We start from the raw sequence: 24,517 nt of genomic DNA, 5'->3' as shown, positions 1-24,517 counted from the left end.
CAATGGGACACATTTTTGCCAATTTACTCTATTTAAGATGTTCTCAACAATATAACAGCAACAGGTCTAATTCTTATTATTTATTATGAGTTATGATTTTGCTAGCCTCTAACCAAGTAAAAATGTTTCTGATTGCGATGCTACCATAGTGCAATCAAACTTTGATGATTGCCCAGATGGTGGTGCCAGTCCCATCAATGGTGGAGGACCCAGATCAACCTGTTTCGGTGGTTCCTCGTGCTCAGCGATTGTATGCCGGACTAGTGAAGCATTGTCAACAAATTTTTTCCTACATATGACGCATTCGTAAGGACTTTCACGCAAATGATGGTTTCGAATGTGGGCCTTCATGCCTTCTTTGTACGTGAATAGTTTACCGCAAAATTCGCACGCAAAATTTTGTTCATTACGATGAAGCTTCAAATGTTGCGTAAGATTGTTTTTGTGCAGAAAGTCTTTGCCACAGAATTCACATTTATATTGTCGAATACCAGTGTGCACAACGTAGTGAGTTTTGAGCTGAGACTCGTTGACGAACTTCAGGTCGCAACGATCACACTTAATTTCTTTAAAATGATTTTTTAGATGATTGTTTATCTTCATAACCGTTTTGGTGTAGGATTTACCGCATAGTTTACAAGTATAAATCTTGTCTTGGTTCGGCTCTTGATGAACAGTGTAATGACCGCTCCAATCTTTGTGCGGCTTGTAATTGGCATTACCGGAATGAATTCTTTTGTGAAGACCTAGATTGCCTGCCGTGTAAAACTTCATCGGACACAGATCGCATTCGTATGTTTTTTCACTCATATGCATTTTGAGATGTGAGTTGTAACTTTCCAATGAATGCACAACACGGTGGCATAGATTGCACTCGTATTTTTCGGCCTTTTCATGCACTCGTGTAACATGTTCTTTCAATTTGTTGCGCCGGTGGAAAATTTTTTCGCAGTATTCGCATTTTAGACTGAGCCGATGGTCACGCATATGACTTTTCAACGCCGATATTGATTTACATACTTTTCCACACTGTTCGCACGTGGACGGACAAGGGGCACTTTCCCCCAGGTGGTAGGTTTTGACGTGGTAGTCACGTGCTCGCTCGTCACAATATCGACGATCACAGTATTCGCACTTCATCGGTTGGGCGTGCATTTTCAAATGAACATTCAACGATCGAACACTTTTCAGCACGATCGTATCCATCTGACATTCAGTGCAAGTGTACGGTGTTCGATCTAGATGGACAGTTAAGTGTTCCAACAGAGCTTTAGCCGACCCCATAGATTCACTGCGACAGATGTAGCACTTATGATCGTTTACCTTGGGGCGTGACTCGTCATCATCATCAAATCGTCGTCGCCGCTTACGTTTTATCTTTGGTTCGCGGGCTCTGTCGCGCACAGTCAATGATACTTTTGGCAGATTTTGCATTGGTCGGCTTTCTTCTCCACACTGTAAGTTACTTTGCGCATCGTCCGTCAATGCGTTGGACTGTCCTGTACTAAAATTGCTTCCGATTCCTGGTTCATGCTCGACTGATATAAAATCATCTGATGTCATGTCAATAAACCGATCGAATTGTAATTGTTCACTGTTACTATTGTCTGTAAGTGTTGAATTAATAGACTCTGGAAAATCCAGCTTTATGTATACTCCCAAGTTCCTAACAAAATATTGAGAAAAACAAACATTGAAACAGTATTTTACATACAAGATTATCATTTCTTACTCTGTTATCGTATTGCACTCGGAACTGTCGTTTAGTGGATCCTGTTTGATCAATATCGTTCCCTCTTTTTCTTCTTCAACAGGTTTTAATCTGCTTCGAAGTTTGTCCATCTTTTCGCGAAGTTTACGCTCATTGTCACGAAACTCTTGAATGTTATTTTGAATTCGGATCAATGTGCTGGCACAAGGTTTGCAAATATTCACCGGAAGACCATCATTTTCGTTTACTTCAAGCTGAACGACTTCAGTGATGATAACGAGGAGGCGCTCTCTTTTGTAATTTTTAAAAATAGACTTCACGCGCGTCTTTTCCGACAAACACATCCGGCAGATCTTTTTAAGGTTCATGATTCCGCGTAATTTAGTGGTTAAATTTTTAAACAAAATCAACTACTCCAAACAGAACATTTTATACGTTTTATAAATACAACTTGCCGAAGGATAAACAATCTGAACTGTCATCACGTACTGTTTTGTTTTCGTTAAACGCTCACTCTCCCTATGTACACTGCAACTGCATTGCAGTGAGCATGAGTTCTTCATAAGCTCCTTTGAAAGAGTGGGTGGAATGGAAAACATGAAAAACTTCGCAAGGAAATTCAGGGAAACGTCAATATTCGTCAAAAGTTTTTCCATGCAGCTACACTCAGTTTTCGTGCGTAAAATTTTCAACTTCAAATTTGTGAAAAATTTCTTAATATTACTCTACATTCCATTTACAAATCAGTAGCTGTGCTTTTATCTTTTGCAGAACCCAGTGCAGATATCCAAAAGGCGCAAAGTTGAGCCACATATGGACGTAAGTTAGAGACAAATCAAGCAAAAAAAAAATCCGACCTGACTTTATTTCTTCTCGATTGCGACTTCGAAACGCAGTTGTGTTTAGGTATACGAACACGCTAGACTGCGTGGGAGGATATCGATAGCCTAGGGGTAATAGCTTCCTTCAATTAAAGTGGTGTAATACCTACGAAATTAGGATGTCGATCGAAGTTGAAATCAGCGAAAGTGATGGGTTACAATTAAATATCTTCGATGAATATGGCGAAAAGTCTGAAACGGTTATTCATACCGATGCTTTGATTGCGGGAAACGAACAGCTGTTGCGAACTACAGCATCGGATGATGATTTCGATTTTGATTCGGCATTTAGTTCTGAGTCAAACAACATCCTAACAGATGAGAACATTGAACCTGGTGCGCACTATGGCGGACCGGAAACAGCCAGTGGCGGAACGGAAACAAATAGGCTGCAATCTCTTGAAGATGAACACGAAACTCTGTCGTCCAGCCTGATGGCCCTTACTTCCCATTTTGCACAGGTTCAACTGAGGCTTCGTCAGATAGTCGATGCCCCACAGGAAGAAAGAGACTACTTGCTGAAAAATTTGGAAGAGTTTGCATTTTTAGGCATACCAGAGCTGCAACAGAAGACGGTAAAAAAGAACATTCCTGAGATGGTGGCTAATTTGGACAACAGTCCTGAATCCGTTGAGAGCTTACGCGAAAAACAGCACGCTCTTATAGAACAACTCAAAAACCAACTGATTGACTTAGAACGATATGCCTACGAATCCGGAACTGGGATTCTCCCGCATACGATTCTGCTGGAAAAACAAAAGGTTATTATTGATGAGATCAAAAACAAAATCCACTTGAATCTAAATGAGCTAGATTTACCCCAATTAACAACAGAAGATTTAAGAAATCAGGTTGACTCAGCATTAGATGAGCAACTGGTAAACCCGTTAAAAATGAAAGAACAATTAGTTTCACAGCTTAAAACTCAGATACAGGACTTGGAAAGATTCATCAGCTTCCTCCAAACGAACGAAAAAGAAGAAATAAAAAAGAGATTTCTTCAGCAACAGGAACTAGCAAAAGCGGAAGCTGCTGAACGTGCCGAAAATCGAGAAAGAGCTAAGTCACGCTCACTTCCCGCCAATCAGGGACAAACAAAACCGGAAAAATCTACGGAAGATACTAATCATGCATCAAGTCGAAGAGATTCGTTCAATAGCAAAGCATTTGGGCTTTTGGACAAAGCTAGCACGATTTTACAAATGTTCGCCATTTCACAATTACATTGTAAAAGTGAGCGGAATCAAGAACAGTTCCAGCGTAATATATTGAAGCGATCCAAGGAAAACTGCTGGGGTAATATAAGGGCCAAGTTAGAGATTGATGTGCAAGAAGTAGTGTCCCTGGCGATGGAAACACAGGACGATGTGCAACAATTAGAAACAGCCAGCGAGTGTGGTGACCTGCAAGTAACCAATACACACAAAAACTTTGAATTGACGATGTTTGTGCGCAAACATTTGGCCAAAACAATTCAAGCTTTAATGCAACATGGCCTACGAGGGATTTCGGAGAGCAATGGTAGTATAGTTCCATTCTTCGCTGGTTGTTTCAATGGGGGAAACTACCAACAGCCGACGCAATCTCGAACACATGATGAATATTTTTATAGAGAAAACATAAAAAAACGTTGCACGGCAGGTAATTCTAAATCGGCTACGACTGCTTCTAGGCGTCATTCGGAGTTTACTGACGGTGATGACGTGACAGAACAGAGTCACTTTCCGCAGTTAGAAGAAGAAGAAAATGAAGAAACAATCTACTACAGCGGGGATGACGCAGAAATGCATGCATGGGAACTACTGTTGTTGTACTATCACATTAAAAATGGTGATCGGTATAACTCGACTCCAGCTAGAAAATTATCAGAGAGCTTTAACCTGGATTTGGTCGAAGGAAGGCCGCAGTCGAATAAACAGGTAACGACGAGAGGTTGTATACTATACGAAGAAAATATAGACACACTTTTTCCCACAGAGTTTGTTAAGTACCATCGGTACGATAGTTTCCTTGCATAGTCCTTATAAGAGGAGCTATAATTCACAGTTCAAAGCATTCATCTGCGCTGCATTGAAGTAAGTATGAACGAAAAGTAATCAAATATCTTCTTTATCATAGTAAATCGCTTATGGTATAAGGTTTGCATATTTTTTCCTAAATATATTCTTAAATTTTACAGTGCCCAGAAGCTGACGCAGTGGTTGCACCTCGTTTACCAGTGCAAAGAGTTGATCAATTCATACTACAGCAGTTGGAGTTATGTAGCTAATACGGGCTTCCGCGATGCTATGAAAACGCTGGACCGTTTGACGCAGTACCGATTTGATTTGCCGGTAGATTTATCCATTCGTCAGTTTAAAAATATCAAAGATGTATTTATGTAGGATCTCCATCTACGCAACTGCTCATCATCAAAGTATTCCTAGGTACCTCTAAGATGTACACTATGAATGACTCGTGTACTACTGTCTATGTAAACCAGTAAACATTCCGTTCGAAAATAATGTCCAACAATCTTTCTCTAAAAACTTATCCTCTCTAAGCTTTAACAACATACATTTCGTTAACCCATGCTTACCCAGCACATACCGATGCAGGCACGAACAATCCGAAAGTTTTAAACTAACAAAAAAATAGTTCCCTTATTACAAAAAAAGATCAATATAACAAAATAATGAGCAGTGATTTACGTTGATTGATTGCTACTGCGCAGAGTAAAAAATAAAATAAACAGAATCTGACATAATCTGTTATGGTGAAATTAGAGATAATTTCTCGAAGTATCATTATAAAGTTGACACAGATGAGGAAATAATAAAAATATACATAGGAGAATGATAAAGCCATTGTTAACTGAGGATGCGTTATATATGAAACTATTAAATAATAAACATGTTTATAATCAATTCAAAATAAATCTGATACCGAACCGAAAATTTTTTCAATTCACAAGTGCCTAATTCCAAAATAAATTGGACAATTCTGGCTAGAATTTTTGGAATACCACGAGGGCATACGTTTCTTTCTAAAGGACAACATTGGAAAGGGTCAATCTTGCATTTAATTTCATATTGTCATATGAAATCATACATACTCACACTAGAATTTCACAGCTTTTCGTGCCAATTCCTTTGCTTCCTGCGCGTCTAGTTTATGAAGCTTTGTCAAATGATCACCCAGTTTATAGTTGCAACTAAAAAGAACTTTCATCGAATTCTGTATTTCTTTAACAATGCATAATGCTTACCGGAATCTAGATGGACACAGCGGGCAGTGTACTTTCTCACCGGTGTGCTTCGTCATGTGTAATTTAAGATGACTCGGCCGACTAAAGGATTTGTCACATAGTTCACACTTGTGCTTGTAATAATCTAATTCATGACTTTTTTTATGTCTCTGTAGGGTCTTGCGCCAACCCATCTGTTTGCCGCAAATTGGACAAACAAACACACGCCCTTCGTGAACGGATTCCATGTGAGCCTTAAGAGCACGCTTGCGATTGAAAATACGATCGCATAAAGTACATTTGACCTCACCACGGTCATCGGACTTTTTCTTTACTTTCTTTTTTGCCTGTAGCCCCAAAGGATCTGGAATGTCGTCTCCTATAGTAATAGTTTGCATTTGGTTTTCATTTTCCATAAACGGATTGAGATCAATGTCTGAGGAACTATCTGAGTCATCAAATGAAACTATTACACTAGGCATATCGCAACTGTCATCCAAATTTTCCTCAATTTTTTCCTTGCTGCAAGAATCGACAATCTGCGATGTTTCAAAAAACATTTTTTGTAGCTTGTCCTGAGCTTTTTCGCAAACTCTTATGAAGTTAGTCGTCATTTTAATTATCTGGAAACAGGGGTCACATACTCCGTTCGGAAACCCCTCATAAAATCTTCGTTGGCCAAGGCAAAGTTGCACTAGACCCTCCGACTCAATAAGATCTTCGATGTAATTCTGGATAGGGCAATTTTGTTTTTTACCGCAAAAGCGACAAAATATGAGTAGCGGATTATAGTTCGGTACGGTTTTACACCTCTCCTTTTCGACCTTTACCAAAGGAAGATTTACAGATGGCACAACATTAGGGTTGACGATCGGTAACATGTTACTAAAATCCAGCTGGTCTTCACGAAAATGTGTGCTGCATATGCGGGTATCCTTCATGCTCTCAATAGTACAGTAGTTAACTGAGTTCCATGGTGCATCCTTCCACCATTGGACTAAGAGGGGTGTAGAACAGACACTGATTAACTTTGCTATGTCGCACTGCGACTGACATCCAGGAATGGCACAGCTTTTAGACATCGTGATCTAATAATTACAAAAATGAGCATCGAGACATAACGCACTGGTTTGATTCAGAGTAACTTAGACCACTTTAACAAAAATGTAGTTGTTGTAAAAGTACATGCTTACCCTTTGAACGAAAGCTCGTTTCACCCGCAGAATTAGCGTGTAGAGAAATTCGATATCGTTCTTTACCACATTTCACCAAATACTACTAGCATAAAACTAAAAATCAAATGATATCAATTAGCCACTAACTAGTACAAACCTAAGACAAGACGCGACAGCTGGTCACCGTTACATTCAACCAATTTGAACCGGCTGCTGATTGGCTGAATCCGATAACGCAATCGTCACGTAGAAAATACAACGAGGTTACTTTTCACTGTAAAGCAGTGATGCTGGAGAGTCATAATTTAGCTATTATAATTGTTCATAAATAATGATGCAAAAGTATGCAAGGTACATGATATTACCGAGTAGTGTATTTCACTGTTATAACTTTAAAAATGCATTGATTAATCGTTTTTTACTATTTCGGTTGAAGTCCAAGAAACTTAGGAAAAAAAAATTTGGGTACCAAGAAACTTAGGAAGAAAAAATTTGATAGTAGAAATATGCTTTATTAAACATAAAATAATAAATAAAAATTGAGTAATATTCGCCTATATATTGCAATTTTAATTTGTTTTATTTTCATTAACCTGCAGAAGTTGTTAAAAATAATTATTCTGGCATCAACGGTATGGAACGTTCAAAAAAATTTCGACGGGGATGACGGCCGTTATGAAAAGAAAAATAAGAAGCTAGCTGTCGCGTCTTGTCTTAGGTACAAACAAATCAAGCATCAAACGCGTACAGAAAACAGCAATGGGCGATATCGATCTGTTTTTCGCAAAGTCGATTTTTGAAATCGATTGGTCAATTTTTCAAATCGATTTTTAATGTACGATCTTTCAGTGAATCGATTCTTTGGTACACTCAAAGAAAATTTTACCAAGCGAACAGAGCAAACACGTAAAAACCTACACGCTCCATTGTTTTGACTCTAATCTGATTAAGATATACTCAGTTTGGTATTCTTATGCAAAATGTCAAAAAGTGAGTAATCACGATGGGTAACATTAGCTCAGATTTTAACAATTACCATGTTTACTCAGTTTGATAACTCACATCTAAAGAACTCAGATGATAACTCACATCTAAAGAACAAACCGAGATTTCGGATAGTTTGTGCCGAAATTTCAGTTGGAAACAGACCCAGAGGCCAGAATAACTAATTCGCTGCTTTCACCATGTGCCGCATTCAATGAAGCCATCAAGACAAAAGACACGGAAGTGATTTAAATAACATTTGTAAGATTTCAATGTAAAATGAACATAATTTTTAACTGTTTTAAAATTGTTTTGTTACACGCTCGTAAATAATAACTCAAAAACTGAGCAACTCTGACTCAGTTTAGAACGATGTTCGTAGACGTCAAAAAATGAGTAGAAGTCCTTTTTGATTTTGAGTAACTTTGACTCACTTTTTGGGTTAAACGACGGTTAACGACGTCCATTGAATATATTGACTGGCGATTTTAATATCAACTGGCGAGATAATACAAATTCGAAACATTTGAAGCGTTTAGTAGAATCTTTCAATTTAAAACAAAGCGTTAATGAATTTACACGTATTTCCCAGCGAAGTAGAACTTTGATTGATCATGTTTATTCCAATTTGGATTCCATTTGTTCAGTAACGGATTCTGATATGAAAATAACCGATCATGAGACATTAGTGATCACTGTATTAGACAACTTGAGTGAGAAAAATGATTTAAAAAAATTGAAATGCTGGAGAAAATATTCGAAACAGGCTGTTTCGAATCTTGTTGAAAGAAGCTTGGATTTTCCAATCGCGTCCGGTAATTTAGATGATTCTGCAGCTGTTCTTACTAGTATTTTGAAAACGTGTACGAATCGATTAGAGGAACATAAATTTGTAACCTTAAAGAACGCGAACAGCTGGTACAATTTGGATCTTTTGCGTCTTAAGCGCAAGAGGGATAAATTGTACAAAAAGTTTTGTAGATCAAATAGTCAGAGTCATTGGAATGAGTACACAATCGCGCGTATTCGCAAGCGTTAAAAAAGACGCGTTGTGAATATATCCAGAGAAAGATTACTCAGCATCAAAACAACAGCAAAGAGTTATGGAAAATTTTGAAATCTTTATTAAAACCTAGTAATTGTAAACCGCGGTCCATAACTTTTGATGGCACATTAGAACAAACAGAACAAATAATTGCTAGTAAGTTTAATGATTATTTCATCAATAGTGTTTCATTGATCAATCAATCAATTGAACTGGTCGATGAACCGGATGAAATAAAACAGCCGACTAACGTTAATAGTAGATTTGATGGTTTTCACCCAATCACAATGGATGACCTTAAAAATATTTGTTTTTCATTAGGTAAAACGGCTGGCGTAGACAATGTAAATGCTAGGGTTATTCAAGATTGCTTTAATGTTATTGGTCACACTCTGCTGAACCTTATTAATGAATCATTGCTAACTGGGCACGTGCCTAAAGTGTGGAAAGAATCGTTGGTTGTTCCGATTCAAAAGGTTGCTGGAACGATTAAAGCCGAAGAGTTTCGTCCCATCAATATGTTACACACGTTAGAAAAGATATTGGAACTTGTTGTTAAAGGTCAGCTGTTAGAATATTTAAATAGTAACTCGTTATTAATTCCGGAACAATCTGGCTACCGGGAAGGCCATCCGTGTGAAACCGCGTTGAATTTAGTTCTTGCAAAATGGAAAGATAACTTAGAAAATAGAGACACAATAGTTGCTGTATTTTTGGATCTGAAACGCGCTTTTGAAACAATTTCTAGGCCCTTATTGTTGAACACAATCAAGCGCTTTGGAATTTCGAGTACTGCATTCAGATGGTTTGAAAGCTATTTGTTTGACAGAACTCAACGGACTGTTTTTAATGATTCTGTATCTGGTCCCGTGGAGAATGATCTTGGAGTTCCACAGGGAAGTGTATTAGGGCCCCTTTTATTTATTATGTATATAAATGACATGCGGCGAGTTTTACGTTTCTGTGACATAAATCTTTTTGCCGATGACACCGTGTTGTTCATTGCAGCTAAAAATTTAGAAGAAGCTGTTTCACACTCGAATGAAGATTTACGTTCTCTAAGCAGATGGCTGAAGTATAAGCAATTGAAATTGAATATTGATGAAAAACTAAATTTATGATTTTCTCGCGCACCGTGGTAAATGACGATGTCTCTGTTATAATAGATGATGAGACAATTGGTCGCGTTCGGGAGATTAAATATCTTGGCGTGATTATTGATGACAACCTAAAGTTCAACGCTCACATTGACAATGTTATCAAGAAAATTGCCAAGAAGTATGGAATATTATGCCGTTTGAAAAACGAATTAACAATTAGTAGTAAAACACAGCTATACAAGTCAATCATCTCGCCCCATTTGGATTTTTGCCCTACCTTTTTGTATTTGGCCAATAACACACAATTATTGAGGTTACAGCGTTTGCAGAATAGAATAATGCGTTTGATTTTAAATTGTGATAGATTAACTTCCTCTGCTTTTATGTTGGACGCTTTGCAATGGTTATCCGTGAAGCAACGAATTGTTTATTTGTCTATGGTGTTCATTTTTAAAATAATTAATGGTTTGCTACCTCAATATTTGTGTGATCGAATTGAAAGAGGAAGTGATTTTCATAGATATAACACTAGAAACACGGATGAAATAAGAACACCTTTCTTTTTAACCAGAGCTTCACAGAATTCATTATTTTATAAAGGTATAATTTTTTTCAATTCGATGCCAAGACATGTTAAACGTGCACCAACACTTGCGGAGTTCAAGAGACAATGTATTTCACACGTGAAAGTTTCTGTTGTATAGAACGAAATTTAAAAGCTTTTAACAATGACGAGAGTTTATATGACGAAGTTTAAACAACGGATTTATTTTGGATGAAATATTTATTTTTGAAACCTATTTATTTATTGATTGTTTAATTGAAGCCTGTATCTGACGAAGTTTTATACGAACGGATATGATTGTGTTGTAAAATTTTATTTATATTTTATATTGGATCTTTTTTTAATATATAATGACAAAACTACTGTGTTCGTCGCGGTGGTGATGATGGATTTTTTTTCCTTCATGTTGTTGTAGCTTAAAAAATAATAGAAAGTGTCTACGTAAGTTTGAGCCTCGCGCGCGGAAGTCAGATATAAATAGATTCTTTTACAATTTAAACTTAATTGTTATTTGAATGCTTAGAGAATATACATGAAGTAGTTGTGGTTAGTCTGACTGAAGGTCATGAAAACCCTGTGCTAGCTTTGTGTAGCTCTACAGCAATTCACGTCTTTACCGATGTGAATCAAGTGAACAGTTTTTGAAAAAGTTTATATCTGGAAATGGAATCAGTTCGTTTTTTTGTATAACTGATTGAAATTGTGATTACATTAATTATCTATAGATAAATCGTCAAGCTCAAACCTTTGTAGGGGTATGTGGCGGGACCATCATCATCATCATTTTGAAAGGTGATTATGATGTGCTTCAGTTTGTAACATATGTTTTTTAATTGTGTGCGCCTCAGAAGGCATCATAACTGTTTACTATTATTACAAGGTAAAATTATTGATGAATATGTGGTGTCGTTTATTGGTCGTGGTGGATTTCTAGCCAGTAATGAAACTGAACTGTACCCAAAAAATGAGTAATATGGTACTCAAATTTTGAGTAACAATGACTCATTTTTAAAAACGCCTAGTGTTACTCAGTTTTGAGTATTTGTGGAGTTACTCAATTTTAGAGTTGTTCCACTTTTTACGAAAATGCGTCAAATGTTACTCATTTTAGAGTTATTACTTACGAGCTCAGTTTTTGACGTATGGAAGCTTTACTCAAAAGCGAGTAACCGTAAAATTACTCAGATTGGGGTACCTCAACTTTCAACAAAAATGATTGATATCTTACTCAGGTCCCCGTGGCTCTGTGGTTAGCGATGTCGGTCGGCTAGTTCTCCCACACGGTTGTGATATCGGGTTCGAATCCCGATCGAGTCGAGGAACTTTTCGAACTGGAAATTTTCTCGACTCAGCACTGGGGCACTTATCCTACACATGCAAAATGTGTCAAAAACAATATCGATAACGAATTCTCTCAACTAATCTAGTTGATCGAGACCGCTATTAGCCCCAAGGCTAAGCGTGCGATTTTGTTTTCTTACTTAGTTTAGAGTAAAAAAATGACCCATGGCCCCAGTTCAAGTCCAAGAAAGTCAAATTTTCTCATTTTTTTTAGATAATACCAGTTCTCGACGTTTAAATAAAAAATAAGTGATTTCTTGTGGTTCATTTTAATTGAAATCGCGTGGTATTGCAAAGACGCGTGGGACACTTTAGATGAACGCGGGACATTTCGCGGGACGTTTTTCTATGCGGGACATTTTGTTGAAACGCGGGACAGTTCCGCGAAATGCGGGACGTCTGGTCACTTTATATTTGAATCAGCACTGCAGTATCCAGCTTTTTACGCACCATGATGGCGGTCGCTATAATGCGTGTTCGTAATATGCGAACCTCTCTACTTACGTCAGATTTGCGATTTCTGAAAAATTGGCAACACAGATGTTGCCAGATAAATTTTCTTTTGATAAACTGTATGAAGACTTCAAACTGACGTAAGCAGAGTTGTCAAAAGGGTGGGTAATTTATTACGAACTTTGCATTATAGCGTCCGCCATTAGGCGCGTAAAAAGCTGAATAGGTAAAAACTATCCAGCTTTTTACGCACCATAACGGCGGGTGCTATAATGCGCGTTCGTAATTTGTGAACCTCTCTGCTTACGTCAGATTCATGATTTCTGCAGTTTGGGCAACATTAGTGTTGCCAGATTAATTGTTTTTCTTGCGAAACACACGAAGAGTCAAACTGACGTAAGCAGAGGTGTCTAAAGGGTAGGTAACATATTACGAATTTTTCATTATAGCGCCCGCCATTGTGGCGCGTAAAAAGCTGGATAGTCACTGTATCCAGCTTTTTACGCACCATAATGGCGGGTGCTATAATGCGCGTTCGTAATTTGTGAACCTCTCTGCTTACGTCAGATTCGTGATTTCTGCAGTTTTTTGCAACATTATTGTTTTCTGATTTATTGTTTTTCGTGCGAAATACATGAAGAGTCAAACTGACGTAAGAAGAGTTGTCAAAAGGGTACACGCTCACTCTGGATAACCCAAAACTGAGTCAAAACCTAATCAGTTTCGCTAAAACCGTATGTACTCAAAATTGAGCAAAAGTTGTTTTACTTATTTTTGAGTACCACCGAATGTTATAAAAATTGAGTAAATATTACCCATATTATACCTGATGTGCGATGCGTAAAAGTTACTCATTTTCGATTAAAAAATGAGTACTTTAAGCTTCAATGAGGGAATTTCGGAAAAATTATCATTATTGACTTGATATCATTATATTTTGCCTTTTTAATGAATTTTATTTTAAAAAAGGCTTATTTCAAGAAATTTACCTTTGTCCGCCAGGACACGGGAGATCTTTGAATTTATTCGCAGTATATCCAACCAACGAGTCCTGGTGGAAAAGAAAAATTGGCATTAGTTGCAGTCAATTAATTCAAATTAGGAATTACCTACCGATAAAAACTAATTTCTAACATTTCTATTTCTTTCTTTTTTTCAGACGGTTTGCTTGGTTTGCTGTTTGTTTTTAATTGCAGAAAAATAACAAAAACAACACGCAAGCACCAGTTACCCTATTTTGAGGAAATTTACCGCCATGATCAATTTAATTCTACTCATTTTTTGACGTCTTCGAACAACTGAAAAAAATTATTAAAATTCAACTCACCCGCTGAGTAGCCCAGAGTGAGCGTGTGGGTAACATATTACGAATTTTTCATTATAGCGTCCTCCATATATTTTTTGACAATTCTGAAATCTTCACGTATTTTATCAAAAGAGAAATAAATCTGGCAACATATCTAGATGAACATTTCAAAAGACCCTATCTGCTTTCATACGACGATCATAGTTTCCACCGGGGGTTGATTACCCGATCCTAAGGTTACTCGTATTCCGGTCGGCACCACGTGTTGGGATAGGAGTTGCTGGCCACATTAGGGTCTCAAGTTACACGTGTCCAGCCATTTGCCAACTGATGATTTGGGCTTAATTGTCGAAAAATAAGGGGGGGGGGGGGAGTAAACTCACAACTAACTTAATTGCTAAATTATTAGCTATAAAGAGTGCTTATCTTAGCAATTGAGGGATGCAAGGATTTTTGTCGAAAATTGTTAACAATTTTATTTGACATAGCTTCTAATGTTTCTATGTAAATCGAGTGTACCAAACCAAGAAGGACGTTTCAAAAGGTTCTATCTGCTTTCATCGTTTTTACGAAACGTCTTGTTATTTTGGTAATGGTTTAACTTTAGTAGCTCTCCCAAGCGTGGTTTTCGTTCAGAAGGCCAGAGTGATCCCTCCGCTATCAACTTGTGCAAATAACGTGTCATAAAAGGTGTTTGATGAGTTTGATGCGCCTTATTTTCATTTGCTCGACAGTATCGCCTTTTACTATACGCCGTGGTACGTTATTGTATTGGAATACGCCCTTTGCTTTTAATGTTTATTTTGTTGACAACTTTGATTTCGCCCATTCATCAAGAAGAGAAAGTTTCGCTTTCTACTAACGTAAACAACAAAAAAGGCATACCCAAGAAACAATTTGGAAGCTGTTATGAGAGCGAATGTGGAACAAAAGCAGTGTTGAAGCAATGGATGCTGAATAAACAACACGTTGAACTATTTGTTGAACAAACGTTGCGGCATTCTTTGATCATGTACTTATTCAACAGTGTAACTCTAGCTTAACAGAGGTTGTTCAAAAGTTTGCAAGGGATTACCAGCAGCACTAATAAATATGTGCTGCGTTGAAGCGCTTTAAAGGTATCCATTTATCAGTGACGTTCTCGCCCAATAACAGCTATTTGAACGTATCAAACAGCAACTCCGCAACTATTATTCTGCACGTGTTGTTCAAATGCTGCTTACACGCGTTTGAAGTCTTTCAAAGAGCAATTTTTTAGCTCTTATAGACGCGAACGCTATAGATCACCGGTTTTATAAAACATCCTTCTGAACTTGTCTTATAGTTGATTTATTGCAGTATAAACATTTTTTTAAACCACTAAAAGATTTAGCAACTTGTGTACTTTCAAATCAACGTCAGTGAAGCCCCGAATTTTTTTTTTATTCCCGGAAGCTGTGGAACTCTATGAAAATTTGAACAGCATTTTACAATTATTGAATAACTTTAAATATACAACAGTCGAACAACAACCGAAATGGAAAATAGAAAATTTCTGTTCAATGGTTGAAATTTTCCGGCACACAGTTGTCTAGAAACGACGAAAAGGGTTTTCAGCAACAACATTAGAATATTTCATTCAACACTTGTTAAACCAGCGTTGAATAGATGCACCGCAAAAAATTTATTAGGCTATTGTTCTGTATGTGTTCGACCTGGCGAAAAAAATTTCAATGAAACATTTGCTAAGCCGTCGCTCGACTGTTGAAATGCTCTTGTTAAATGCTTGTTTAACCTTGTTTAATAATAGTGTTTAAAAACCTTTGTTTCGCGCATTAACACATACCTATGCAGCTCACGCTGAATAGTAGCGTAAAAAAGGTTTAATCGACATTAGTTAAGCTTTTTTAGCACAAAAAAATGCAAAAATGGAGCCCGAATTTTTTGTTAAAATTATTTTTATTAGCTTTATTAGTTTTTTACTTGTGGAAATGATATGGGTGATTTTTTAATTTGTATTAAAAGGCAACAAAAACTATCTTTTGCCGGGGTTCTGTTGAGATTCGAACTTGCGATCCATTGCTTGGCTGCCATCGATGAATGCATGTGAGCCAATCTTTAATATGACGTGTGCAGTGTGTAAAGTGAATATGCTTCTAAACGTTCTGGTCTAATAAATGTTGAACAGCCATCATATAACTACTAGAATATAAGCTTCTCGCACGCTGCAGTTGCTACTTGAAAACAATGGTTATGTCAAATCAACCGGTACGCTTTGTTTAGAGGTGCATGCAAGAAGCATATATTCCAGCAGTTATACAATGCCTGTTCAACATTTATTAGATCAGAACGTTTAGAAGCATATTCACTTTTAACACAGCACATGTCATATTACAGATTAGCTCACATGCATTCATCGATGACAGCCAAGCAATAGATCGCAAGTTCGAATTTTATCAGGGACCCAACAAAATAAAGATGGTTTGAAAAAAAGGGTGGCTGTGACGATGTTGCCTTCCGATATAAATTAAAATTACCCGTAGTACTTACAAGTAAAAAAACTAATGAAGTTTTAATAATGAGAATTATTATAAAAAAAATATTACCACAAATAAATATGGTTCAACTAATTTCATTGAACTTTATTTTTACATTTTGTTTGTGCTAAAATAGCTGAATAAATATCGACTAAACGTTTTTTCCACGCTACTATTCAGCGTGAGCTGCATAAGTATATTCTAATACGCGAAACAAACGTTTTCAAACATTATTATTAAATACGCATTTAACAAAAGCATTTCAACATTCGAGCAAAGGTTTAACAAATGTTTAATAAATATTTTATTCGAACACAGGTCAAACACATACAGAACAGTAGGCTAATAAATATTTTCTGGTGCATCTATTCAACGCTGGTTTAACAAGTGTTGGATACAATACTCTGCTGTTGTTGCTCAAAACCCTCTTCGCCGTTCCTAAACAACTGTGTGTCGGATAATTTCTCCAAATTCAACTGAACAACCATTTAACAGAAGTTTTTTATTTTCCATTTCGGTTATTGTTCAACCACATACATAAGACATACGTAACACTCAGGAAGAAATCTTACAAAAAAGTTGGTACAAAATGAACTACTCGAAAGTACCAACCTTTGTAAAAAAACCTCTGTTTGAGTTGTTTTTGAAGGCAGTGTACTGCGCAGCCCTGCATTTGTCTCGTTCCTACTCGAAAAATGCTGCATTGATTTTGTACATAACTTTTTGACAGTTCCTTATGGAATTTTCTTTGGGGCTCGATAAGGCCAAGAAAAAGAAAATTCATTTGGTTCATTATTTATCGAGCAGTTTGACAGGGCGAGGTACGGGGTACTATGGGGCAACGTGTACCAGAAAAAAACGCCAGTGTTACGTATGTCTTATGTATGTGGTTCAACTGTAGCCTAATAAAAGTGATCGAGTAAATGTTTAGGCAACAATAATTGTTACTTGGGTATTCCTCATTCTATTTCGTTATGATATGAAGTAGATTTTGCCCTCAACAAACATAGTACTTTTTAATAGTTAGAAAAGAGATACATTATTTTTTTCGAAGTTTGAAGGTAGATAGTAGCTCCCCGAAAAAAATTTACGATGTATTTTGTGGTCAATACAGTTAATGGACAATACTTTTTATTGTAACCATAAAAACATGGTATTTTTACTGTAAGCTTGCGAACGTTTGTTGTTATTACCATGTTTTAACAATGTTTTTTGTTGTTGAATCTACCACCAACAATAATTTTACCATGAAAAACATCGTCAGTGACTTCTAAATGTATGGGGAAAGTGCCTGAAAAAATGCTGTTAAGATACATAACAACCCCCCTTTTTTATGGTAAAAATGGCAAAAACAATGTTTTTTATTGTTCTGAACAATGATATTTAATGTAAAAATGATGTAGTTACAATAAAAAAACATGGTTAAATTATGGTAAAACTATGTACAATTACAGCAATTTTTGAGGTTTTTTTTGATGTTATTTTTTTTCGGGTCACTTCATACATTTTCGGTAAAATCTCTATTTGTTTACAGTTTGTTAGATTCGCCCTTATCACGAAGTACTCCGGACATATGTATCTCAGTGTATTATCAAATTTGTCAAAAAAATCTGGCATCTCTGTCGATGACCGCTAATCAATGAACATCCTTTGTGAATGAAGCCTTATTTGACAGTTTGAACCATATGATTTTGGCGATGTTTCTACAGTAAACGGTTTTGTTGTAAACAGTTTAACTATTGCATAAAGTTCAATACACAAAATAAGTAAATTATTTGTGCTGGGTTCAGTTCAGAGATACCTTGCCATACAAATCAACCAAAGCAACTAGTACAATGGTTGTAGGTGCATTTCCAGCCGCCAAGCTTGGCGTGCTAGCGATGAAGCAGATTTCTAAGCCGATCGCCACTTTGCTAAAGGAACGGGCCAAAAACAGTCCTTTCTTTCGTAAATATGTGTGTATGCCACCGGCTCAGTTCTACAATTGGATGGAGGTTAAAACTAAAATGTGGGCGATGAACCTAGGAAAACCCACCAACGTGCCAGTATTGAACGAGGCGATGGCAATTGAGTTAGGTGCAAATTTGTTAGGAGAAATAGTTATTTTTACCATCGGTGCTGGATTACTCTTGATGGAGTATCAAAGGTAACGAAGGCGCAGCTGGACAATATTCTGATGTGAACTATATCGATCAATATTTTGTAGACAAGTGAGAAAAGAATCTAACAAAGAGGAAATGGCACTTCAAGAAAAACTAGAACTGCAAGCAACAATAAATGAACTGATTTTTCAGGTTCAGCGTCAAGACACTCAGATAAGAGAGATGGCTCGGGTTGTCGCTGATTTAGGTTTGACCAATTTAAAATTGATATCAACTAACAGGTGTTAACGATTATTTCTTAATATAGAATCTAAGTCCTCGTGGAAACCCAAAATTCTTGCCGATTTGACGAGCAAACGCAGCAGTACAGAACAACCGTTATACATCCCACAAGCTGTTTCAGAACCTGGCCAGTCAGCTGTCAGCGGTAATGAACCTGGCCTTATAACGAAAGCGTTGAATGTAATTGAAAATGAAGTTTTTTATAGCGCCAGCGAATCGAAATACGACGAAACAGATGAGCACGAACGATCCGGCATCGTCACGAAAGCTCTAGTTTATCTATTTAATGATTCTACACACCTACAGTGAATAGATGAAGCTGTGTGCAGGCAGCATTAAGGCTCATTTGGTTTTTTGTACATAGACATCCGACGTTATTGAAACAGTTCAATAAACAGACTAACGGGCAGTTTCAACATATTTACAGCTTTAGTATATCTGTTTATAACATAGTATAGCTTAAAAAATTTGTTAGTAAAATGAATAGCTTGTTTTGTGAAGAGTACATTTAATATTTTATTTTATTTGATTTTCATGCTCGGATAGGAATAGGATGATCGTCAACCCTTCATCACAAAAAGTGTAGGTCATGAAAACTCGGTAATTTTCGCATTTTAAACCTTCGAAGATTTTAGATTTGACCTTAGCACTGCGCTATTTGAAATTCGACCTTTGAATCCAAGGGGATGGCAGCCCTATCTAAACTCTACACGTTTGACAGTAGGCAACATATCGGGGCTTTATTTCAAAATAAAGCCCCGAGGCAGACGCCCAGCAAAAGTTCCATATACTTATCACTTTTGTCGGGAAGACTCTTCACTCATTCAACATAGAAAGAGATAGCATGTTGCCATCCCCTTGTTTGAATCAAATCAAAGGCTTTGATACACGGTAAAAAAAAATGTCACATATATTTTAGGTGTTTTTGATCATGACTCAGTTTATCAGAAGCACGTCTCTGTCACCGTAATCTGATTACCTATTGGCGATTTAACGCCAAACTAAAAAGATCGTGCAACTTCTGGATTTGAACTTTAGAACTAGGAAAATGACGAAAGATTCAGTTTTTAGTCAAGGCTAATATACACAGGAGAGTGTTTTTCATGCGATATTTGCGTAAAATGGATGTTCTTGACGTCAACAACAATGCAGCTGGTTATAAACTTTAAGCAGCATCTAGTAGACTGATTACTGTCAAGATAATTTATATAAAATTGCGTAAATTGCATATATGAGATCCGGTTTCGTTTCTAATTTGAGGTTATGTTTTTACAAGACTTGGCAGGTACATAGCATGTTGGAATTGCATTTTCTTAGTTCAAATCGACCTTTTAGTGAAAAAAAAATCTAAATATTCAAAGTTTCCCGCTACATAAACTCGTGATAACTCACTGCAAATAGAATCTTGATAGGTAAAATGCTGCCACAGAACAGATATGCAACTTGGAACAAAACTCTGCAGCAAATCGGTGCCCAAGCTTTCGCATTCATTTTTTGCTGTTCCATCCTACATTGATTTTACAGTGCATCGTTCGAACAGTTCGCTCCAATAGTTTGAACATGAATAAAAAAAAAATTATTTTGGTTCAATGACTGGGCAAAAAGAAGATTTTGAATAGTTGAATAGTTGAATAGTTGAATCTATCAAAATCAAGTTAAGACAGGACCGCATTCAAGAGATTATTAAAGCGGAAACTCAGTAACAATTCACAATCAACGTCAATATAACAAATTAAACTAAAAACCTTTGAACCATTCAAACATTGTTTAACAAACTTTCTTGGATCGTACACCTCGCGACTGTTGAAACTATTTTAACCTGTTGAGTTGAGAGTAGATTTACTTGAATATTTTCGTTGGACTTGGAAACTAAATCTCTCGACCAACGACAATACACTAAAGTCGCTTTTTACGCGGGGGATACGTGCCGCGTAAAAAAAAAGTTAAAGGGTATGTGCTTGAGTGCACAAACGTAGGCTTGACGTGGGACTATTGTGGGTGTAAAGATCTAATTCTGCCATAGCCATAATATATAACACACACCAAACGTACAAATATCAAACACAACAATCCATGAACACTTCACAAAAAACCACATACACCTGTCATAAACCATAGCATACAAACTAATAGGAAAAATAATTAACTTTTTGCCTATAAAAGTATTCTGTCATGAATAAATTTACCTCGGATGAACGCATTTTTGCACACACATACACGTTATACACACACACACGCTATATATACACACGCTATATACACACACTACTCACAAGCACAAGCTTCTCAGACACACCTACGCAACTTACACACGTACACATACACACGCCACTTACACATACACACACACACACGCCACTCACACATACACACACGTCACTCACACATACATTCACTCACACACATATTCACACACACACACACACATCACTCACAACACACATTCACACACACACATACACACACACTCACACACAAACATTGACACACACACACACACACACATATTGACACACACACACAAACATTGACACATACACACACACAAACATTGACACACACGCATTGACACACACACACACACATTCACACACACATACACACACAGATACACACACAAACACACACGCTAACGCTACTCACACACACATACATACGCAAACGCTACTCAGACACACACACACACTTGGTATACGACACACTATACCTACACAAATTACTATCGGCTTCCAATGGTCCCCAGTGCCGATCACGTCTAGTTTCGGGCTGTATTCCAACAACGATATCTGAATTAGATTACCACTGGTGGGGTCCAACTCAGATCGAAGGGAAGCCGAACTGTTTACTTTGACGGTCGACCAGGAAGTGCTTCTCTCAACACGAAATGTCCTTTTATAGTGTCACTCAGTGTGGGGAACTTGGGTGATTAGGGGAAGAACCAATCACGTGGAAGCATCTCTGCTTTCTTTCTTCGTCGTTTACGTTGGGTGATGAATGCGATGCCAATTGGCTGGCATTGCTAGCCAATGACTGAATGCGTGAAATAATTTCGTCTATGTTTTTGAAGTCTGCGTTAGGGAAATATACCAATCGTATGAAAAATGTATGTGGATATTTGACCTTCAAACTTTCCCGGATTTTCACGAAGTAATAATAAAATGGTAACTGAAATTATCATGTTAACCAAATCTTGTATGTTTGAGCTTTCCAACGGTATATAAACTATTGAAATCGGAATAGTTGTTTGAGCGCTATTAACATCTAAAATCTTCCATTCCGCCAACCAAAAACGTTACATGTTCAATCCAGTTTTCCCAGAATGTACCTTAGTATAGTGAAGAAAGACGTAGTCCCACGCCAGAACCGCGTAAATTCCGGAATCCGCGTAAAAAAAACGCGTAAATTTCAGAATCCGCGCAAAAAAAAACGCGTAAATTCCGGAATCCGCGTAAAAAAAACCATCGGTAATTTTGTATTCCGAGTGAAGGGAAACCGAAATCCGGGCAAAAAAAAATATCGCGTAAATTCCGGGATCCGCGTTAATTCCGGAATCCGCGTAAATAAAAAGGCGTAAATTCCGGAATCCGGGTAAAAAAACCACGAAAACTCCGGAATCCGCGTAAAAAAACCGCGTAAAAAGCGACCTCAGTGTATTTTTTTTCTCGTACCGTTTTTAATACCTAACATTGCAACATTTTTTTTTCTTCACAAATAACATTGCAACATTGCAGTAATGAATATCAGACACGCTATACACAGCACTGCTTACGACATTAGGTACAATGTAAAAAAGTGATTGTCGTTAGTCAAGATACTCAGTTTTTAACTTGGGCAACAATGAAATTCATTAAAAATATATCTACATAAAAACCGTTGCACGTATGCGGGTGGTACTGTACGATTATCATGAAAAGGCACCCTCACTATACCAGTACCGGGGAGAACAAAGGATTCTCTCGGCGAAAAAGCGGCGAGAGCTCATACAGTCTTTTGTTGAATGAATGGAATATAAGCGTAATAAAACTTCTAGTGTAAAATGCGTTCTCTCCACCGCTGTATGTGGATACTTAAAATAAAGAGATTTTGTCTCATTTTTTGTTCTTCAGTTGAACAGATGTGATGCTGCCCACAAATCATCATCATTTTTACTGCAGCGCCAGCTGTCAGTTGAACAGCCATTTAAATCGCTTTTTTTTGCATGAGAAAAAGTAAGGGAATATTTTTGCTAGAGTATATTTAGATAAATGAAAAGGCGCTCACCGTTATGAGAACTGTCGAAATCATACAGCTTGTTGCGCTTGCCCAATGCAGGGGACTACAAACGTCGAAATTTTGCCTACCAATCATAAATTCATCACGGCGCCAATATTTCATTTCAAATGGTTACGAAAACCATCTTATTCATTGAAAGCGCACATTGTACCGAAAACAAACGTTGAGTTCTTGTTTTTTATCTATAAGGATATTTATTCGAGAATAAGTCCACTGACAATTATGGGACATTTACTCTATTTCAGTTGTTTTAGGGCAAACCAACCAAAAAGTGGGTACCAGAATTTCTGGTACCAGAATCAATGAGTGGTAGATGAAAAATGTATGGAGTTTGACAGCCACAAGAGCCCCTCGGCCCAATGTGATATTGACAGTTGCCATAATAGTGAGCGCCTTGTCTAGTGCGCTGTATAACGCATCTAGTGCGCTGTATAACGCATCTGATGCGCAATACAGCGCACAAGATGCGACATTATGCGCATTGTGCATAAGGTAAAAAAAATCGAAAGTCGCGAGTCGTTATTTCGATTTTTAATTGGAACAATAATATACTCTAGCAGAAATATTTACTACTCTAAATTTTGCTTTTGTCATCACGCGCATTCTGACGTGTTGCATGGCAACACCAATAAAATGAATTCGACATTAACATCGTATAGTCGTGCGTGAATAGACCATTTGACGGACTGACAGGTGTCACGGATCCTGCGGTTATGTCAGCGGTTCCGAGCTTTCAAAATTTCGTTCATGAGGTTCAGAAACGTCTCGCAAAATGGTAGATATAACTGGAAACGAGAAACGTGAGAAACACATACATAAGATACCTTACGAATGGCGTGCCACTCGGTGAGGAAAATATAAACAAATCACTGTTTTGTTTGCAATGCTGTGTTTTTAGCAGCTGGACGAATATTCAGTTAGACACTTATTAAATGTTTTAAACTCGTTTCTGAATGAATTTTTGAATACCCCTTCTCCCCTAGGCGCGTTATGTAATATATGAATGTTCCCTTTCGGCGTTTTCGGGCATTGCAAAGTAGAGATGCCAGATGTTTTTGAAAAATGTCTGCAACTGCTCGAAAAACCGGAAAAATCTGCTTGAAATCTGAAAAAAAATCTATCCGTGATTCGAAAAAATTGAGCTAATGCAGGCAAAAGTCTGCAAAAATCTGCATATATTTAGAAAAAATCTGCGTAAATATGAGGAAATCCTGACAAAAATCTGCGGAAACTATTGAAAGTCTGCAAATATCTGCGAATCAATAAAAATCTGCACACAAACTCTAGAAATCTGCACATCTGGTTTCCCTGTTGCGAAGCTTAAAAAAAACTTGGCCTCTCTGCAGCTCTCTTCCTATGCTTCCTCCTTCCTATCGTTCCTATCACAAACCAGGGATACCAAATGTGCAAATTTGTCTGCAAAACGCAGATTTTTGGAGTCCGTGTGCAGATTTTTATTATTGTGCAGATATTTGCAGTTTTTCCACGGTTTCTGCAGATTTTTTTTCAGAGTATCCTTATATTTGTGCAGATTTTAACAGACTTTTGCCTGCGCTAG

The 24,517-nt window shown here is 37.3% G+C and overlaps 4 protein-coding genes across 7 annotated transcripts; 2 read left to right on the top strand and 2 right to left on the bottom strand.

Annotated features, from left to right (window-relative positions):
* Positions 1-65: 65 nt before the first annotated feature.
* On the bottom strand, positions 66-2,211 carry LOC129725411 (zinc finger protein 83-like). The gene is made up of 2 exons (XM_055681234.1): positions 1,733-2,211; positions 66-1,666 (listed from the first exon to the last, which is right to left on the bottom strand). The coding sequence occupies exons 1-2, from the start codon at positions 2,077-2,079 to the stop codon at positions 109-111; spliced, it is 1,905 nt and encodes a 634-aa protein (XP_055537209.1). The 5' UTR covers positions 2,080-2,211; the 3' UTR covers positions 66-108.
* Positions 2,212-2,278: 67 nt separating this feature from the next.
* LOC129725402 (RUN domain-containing protein 1) lies at positions 2,279-5,528 on the top strand. Of its 2 annotated transcripts, XM_055681220.1 has the most exons (5): positions 2,279-2,386; positions 2,483-2,530; positions 2,608-4,511; positions 4,570-4,667; positions 4,772-5,528. In XM_055681220.1, exons 3-5 carry the CDS (start codon positions 2,712-2,714, stop codon positions 4,974-4,976), a joined length of 2,103 nt encoding a protein of 700 aa, XP_055537195.1. In that variant the 5' UTR covers positions 2,279-2,386; positions 2,483-2,530; positions 2,608-2,711; the 3' UTR covers positions 4,977-5,528. The 2 variants fall into 2 exon arrangements, with proteins under 2 accessions (XP_055537195.1, XP_055537188.1); XM_055681213.1 differs by having other exon boundaries at positions 2,340-2,530.
* A 107-nt stretch (positions 5,529-5,635) lies between these two features.
* Positions 5,636-7,174, bottom strand: LOC129725425 (zinc finger protein 667-like). The gene is made up of 3 exons (XM_055681258.1): positions 7,012-7,174; positions 5,840-6,906; positions 5,636-5,785 (listed from the first exon to the last, which is right to left on the bottom strand). Exons 2-3 carry the CDS (start codon positions 6,898-6,900, stop codon positions 5,692-5,694), a joined length of 1,155 nt encoding a protein of 384 aa, XP_055537233.1. The 5' UTR covers positions 6,901-6,906; positions 7,012-7,174; the 3' UTR covers positions 5,636-5,691.
* Positions 7,175-17,973: 10,799 nt separating this feature from the next.
* Positions 17,974-19,192, top strand: LOC129727281 (putative OPA3-like protein CG13603). Of its 3 annotated transcripts, none has more exons than XM_055684977.1 (4): positions 17,974-18,449; positions 18,510-18,652; positions 18,713-18,832; positions 18,894-19,192. In XM_055684977.1, the coding sequence occupies exons 1-4, from the start codon at positions 18,139-18,141 to the stop codon at positions 18,959-18,961; spliced, it is 642 nt and encodes a 213-aa protein (XP_055540952.1). In that variant the 5' UTR covers positions 17,974-18,138; the 3' UTR covers positions 18,962-19,192. The 3 variants fall into 3 exon arrangements, with proteins under 3 accessions (XP_055540952.1, XP_055540942.1, XP_055540933.1); XM_055684967.1 differs by having other exon boundaries at positions 18,884-19,192; XM_055684958.1 differs by having other exon boundaries at positions 18,713-19,192.
* The last annotated feature ends 5,325 nt before the right edge of the window (positions 19,193-24,517 follow it).

The sequence above is a fragment of the Wyeomyia smithii genome, chromosome 1, assembly GCF_029784165.1.
Source record: "Wyeomyia smithii strain HCP4-BCI-WySm-NY-G18 chromosome 1, ASM2978416v1, whole genome shotgun sequence".
NCBI lineage: Eukaryota > Metazoa > Arthropoda > Insecta > Diptera > Culicidae > Wyeomyia > Wyeomyia smithii.
The sequence above is the reverse complement of the archived record's forward strand: the minus strand, read 5'-3'. Positions and strand labels throughout refer to the sequence as shown.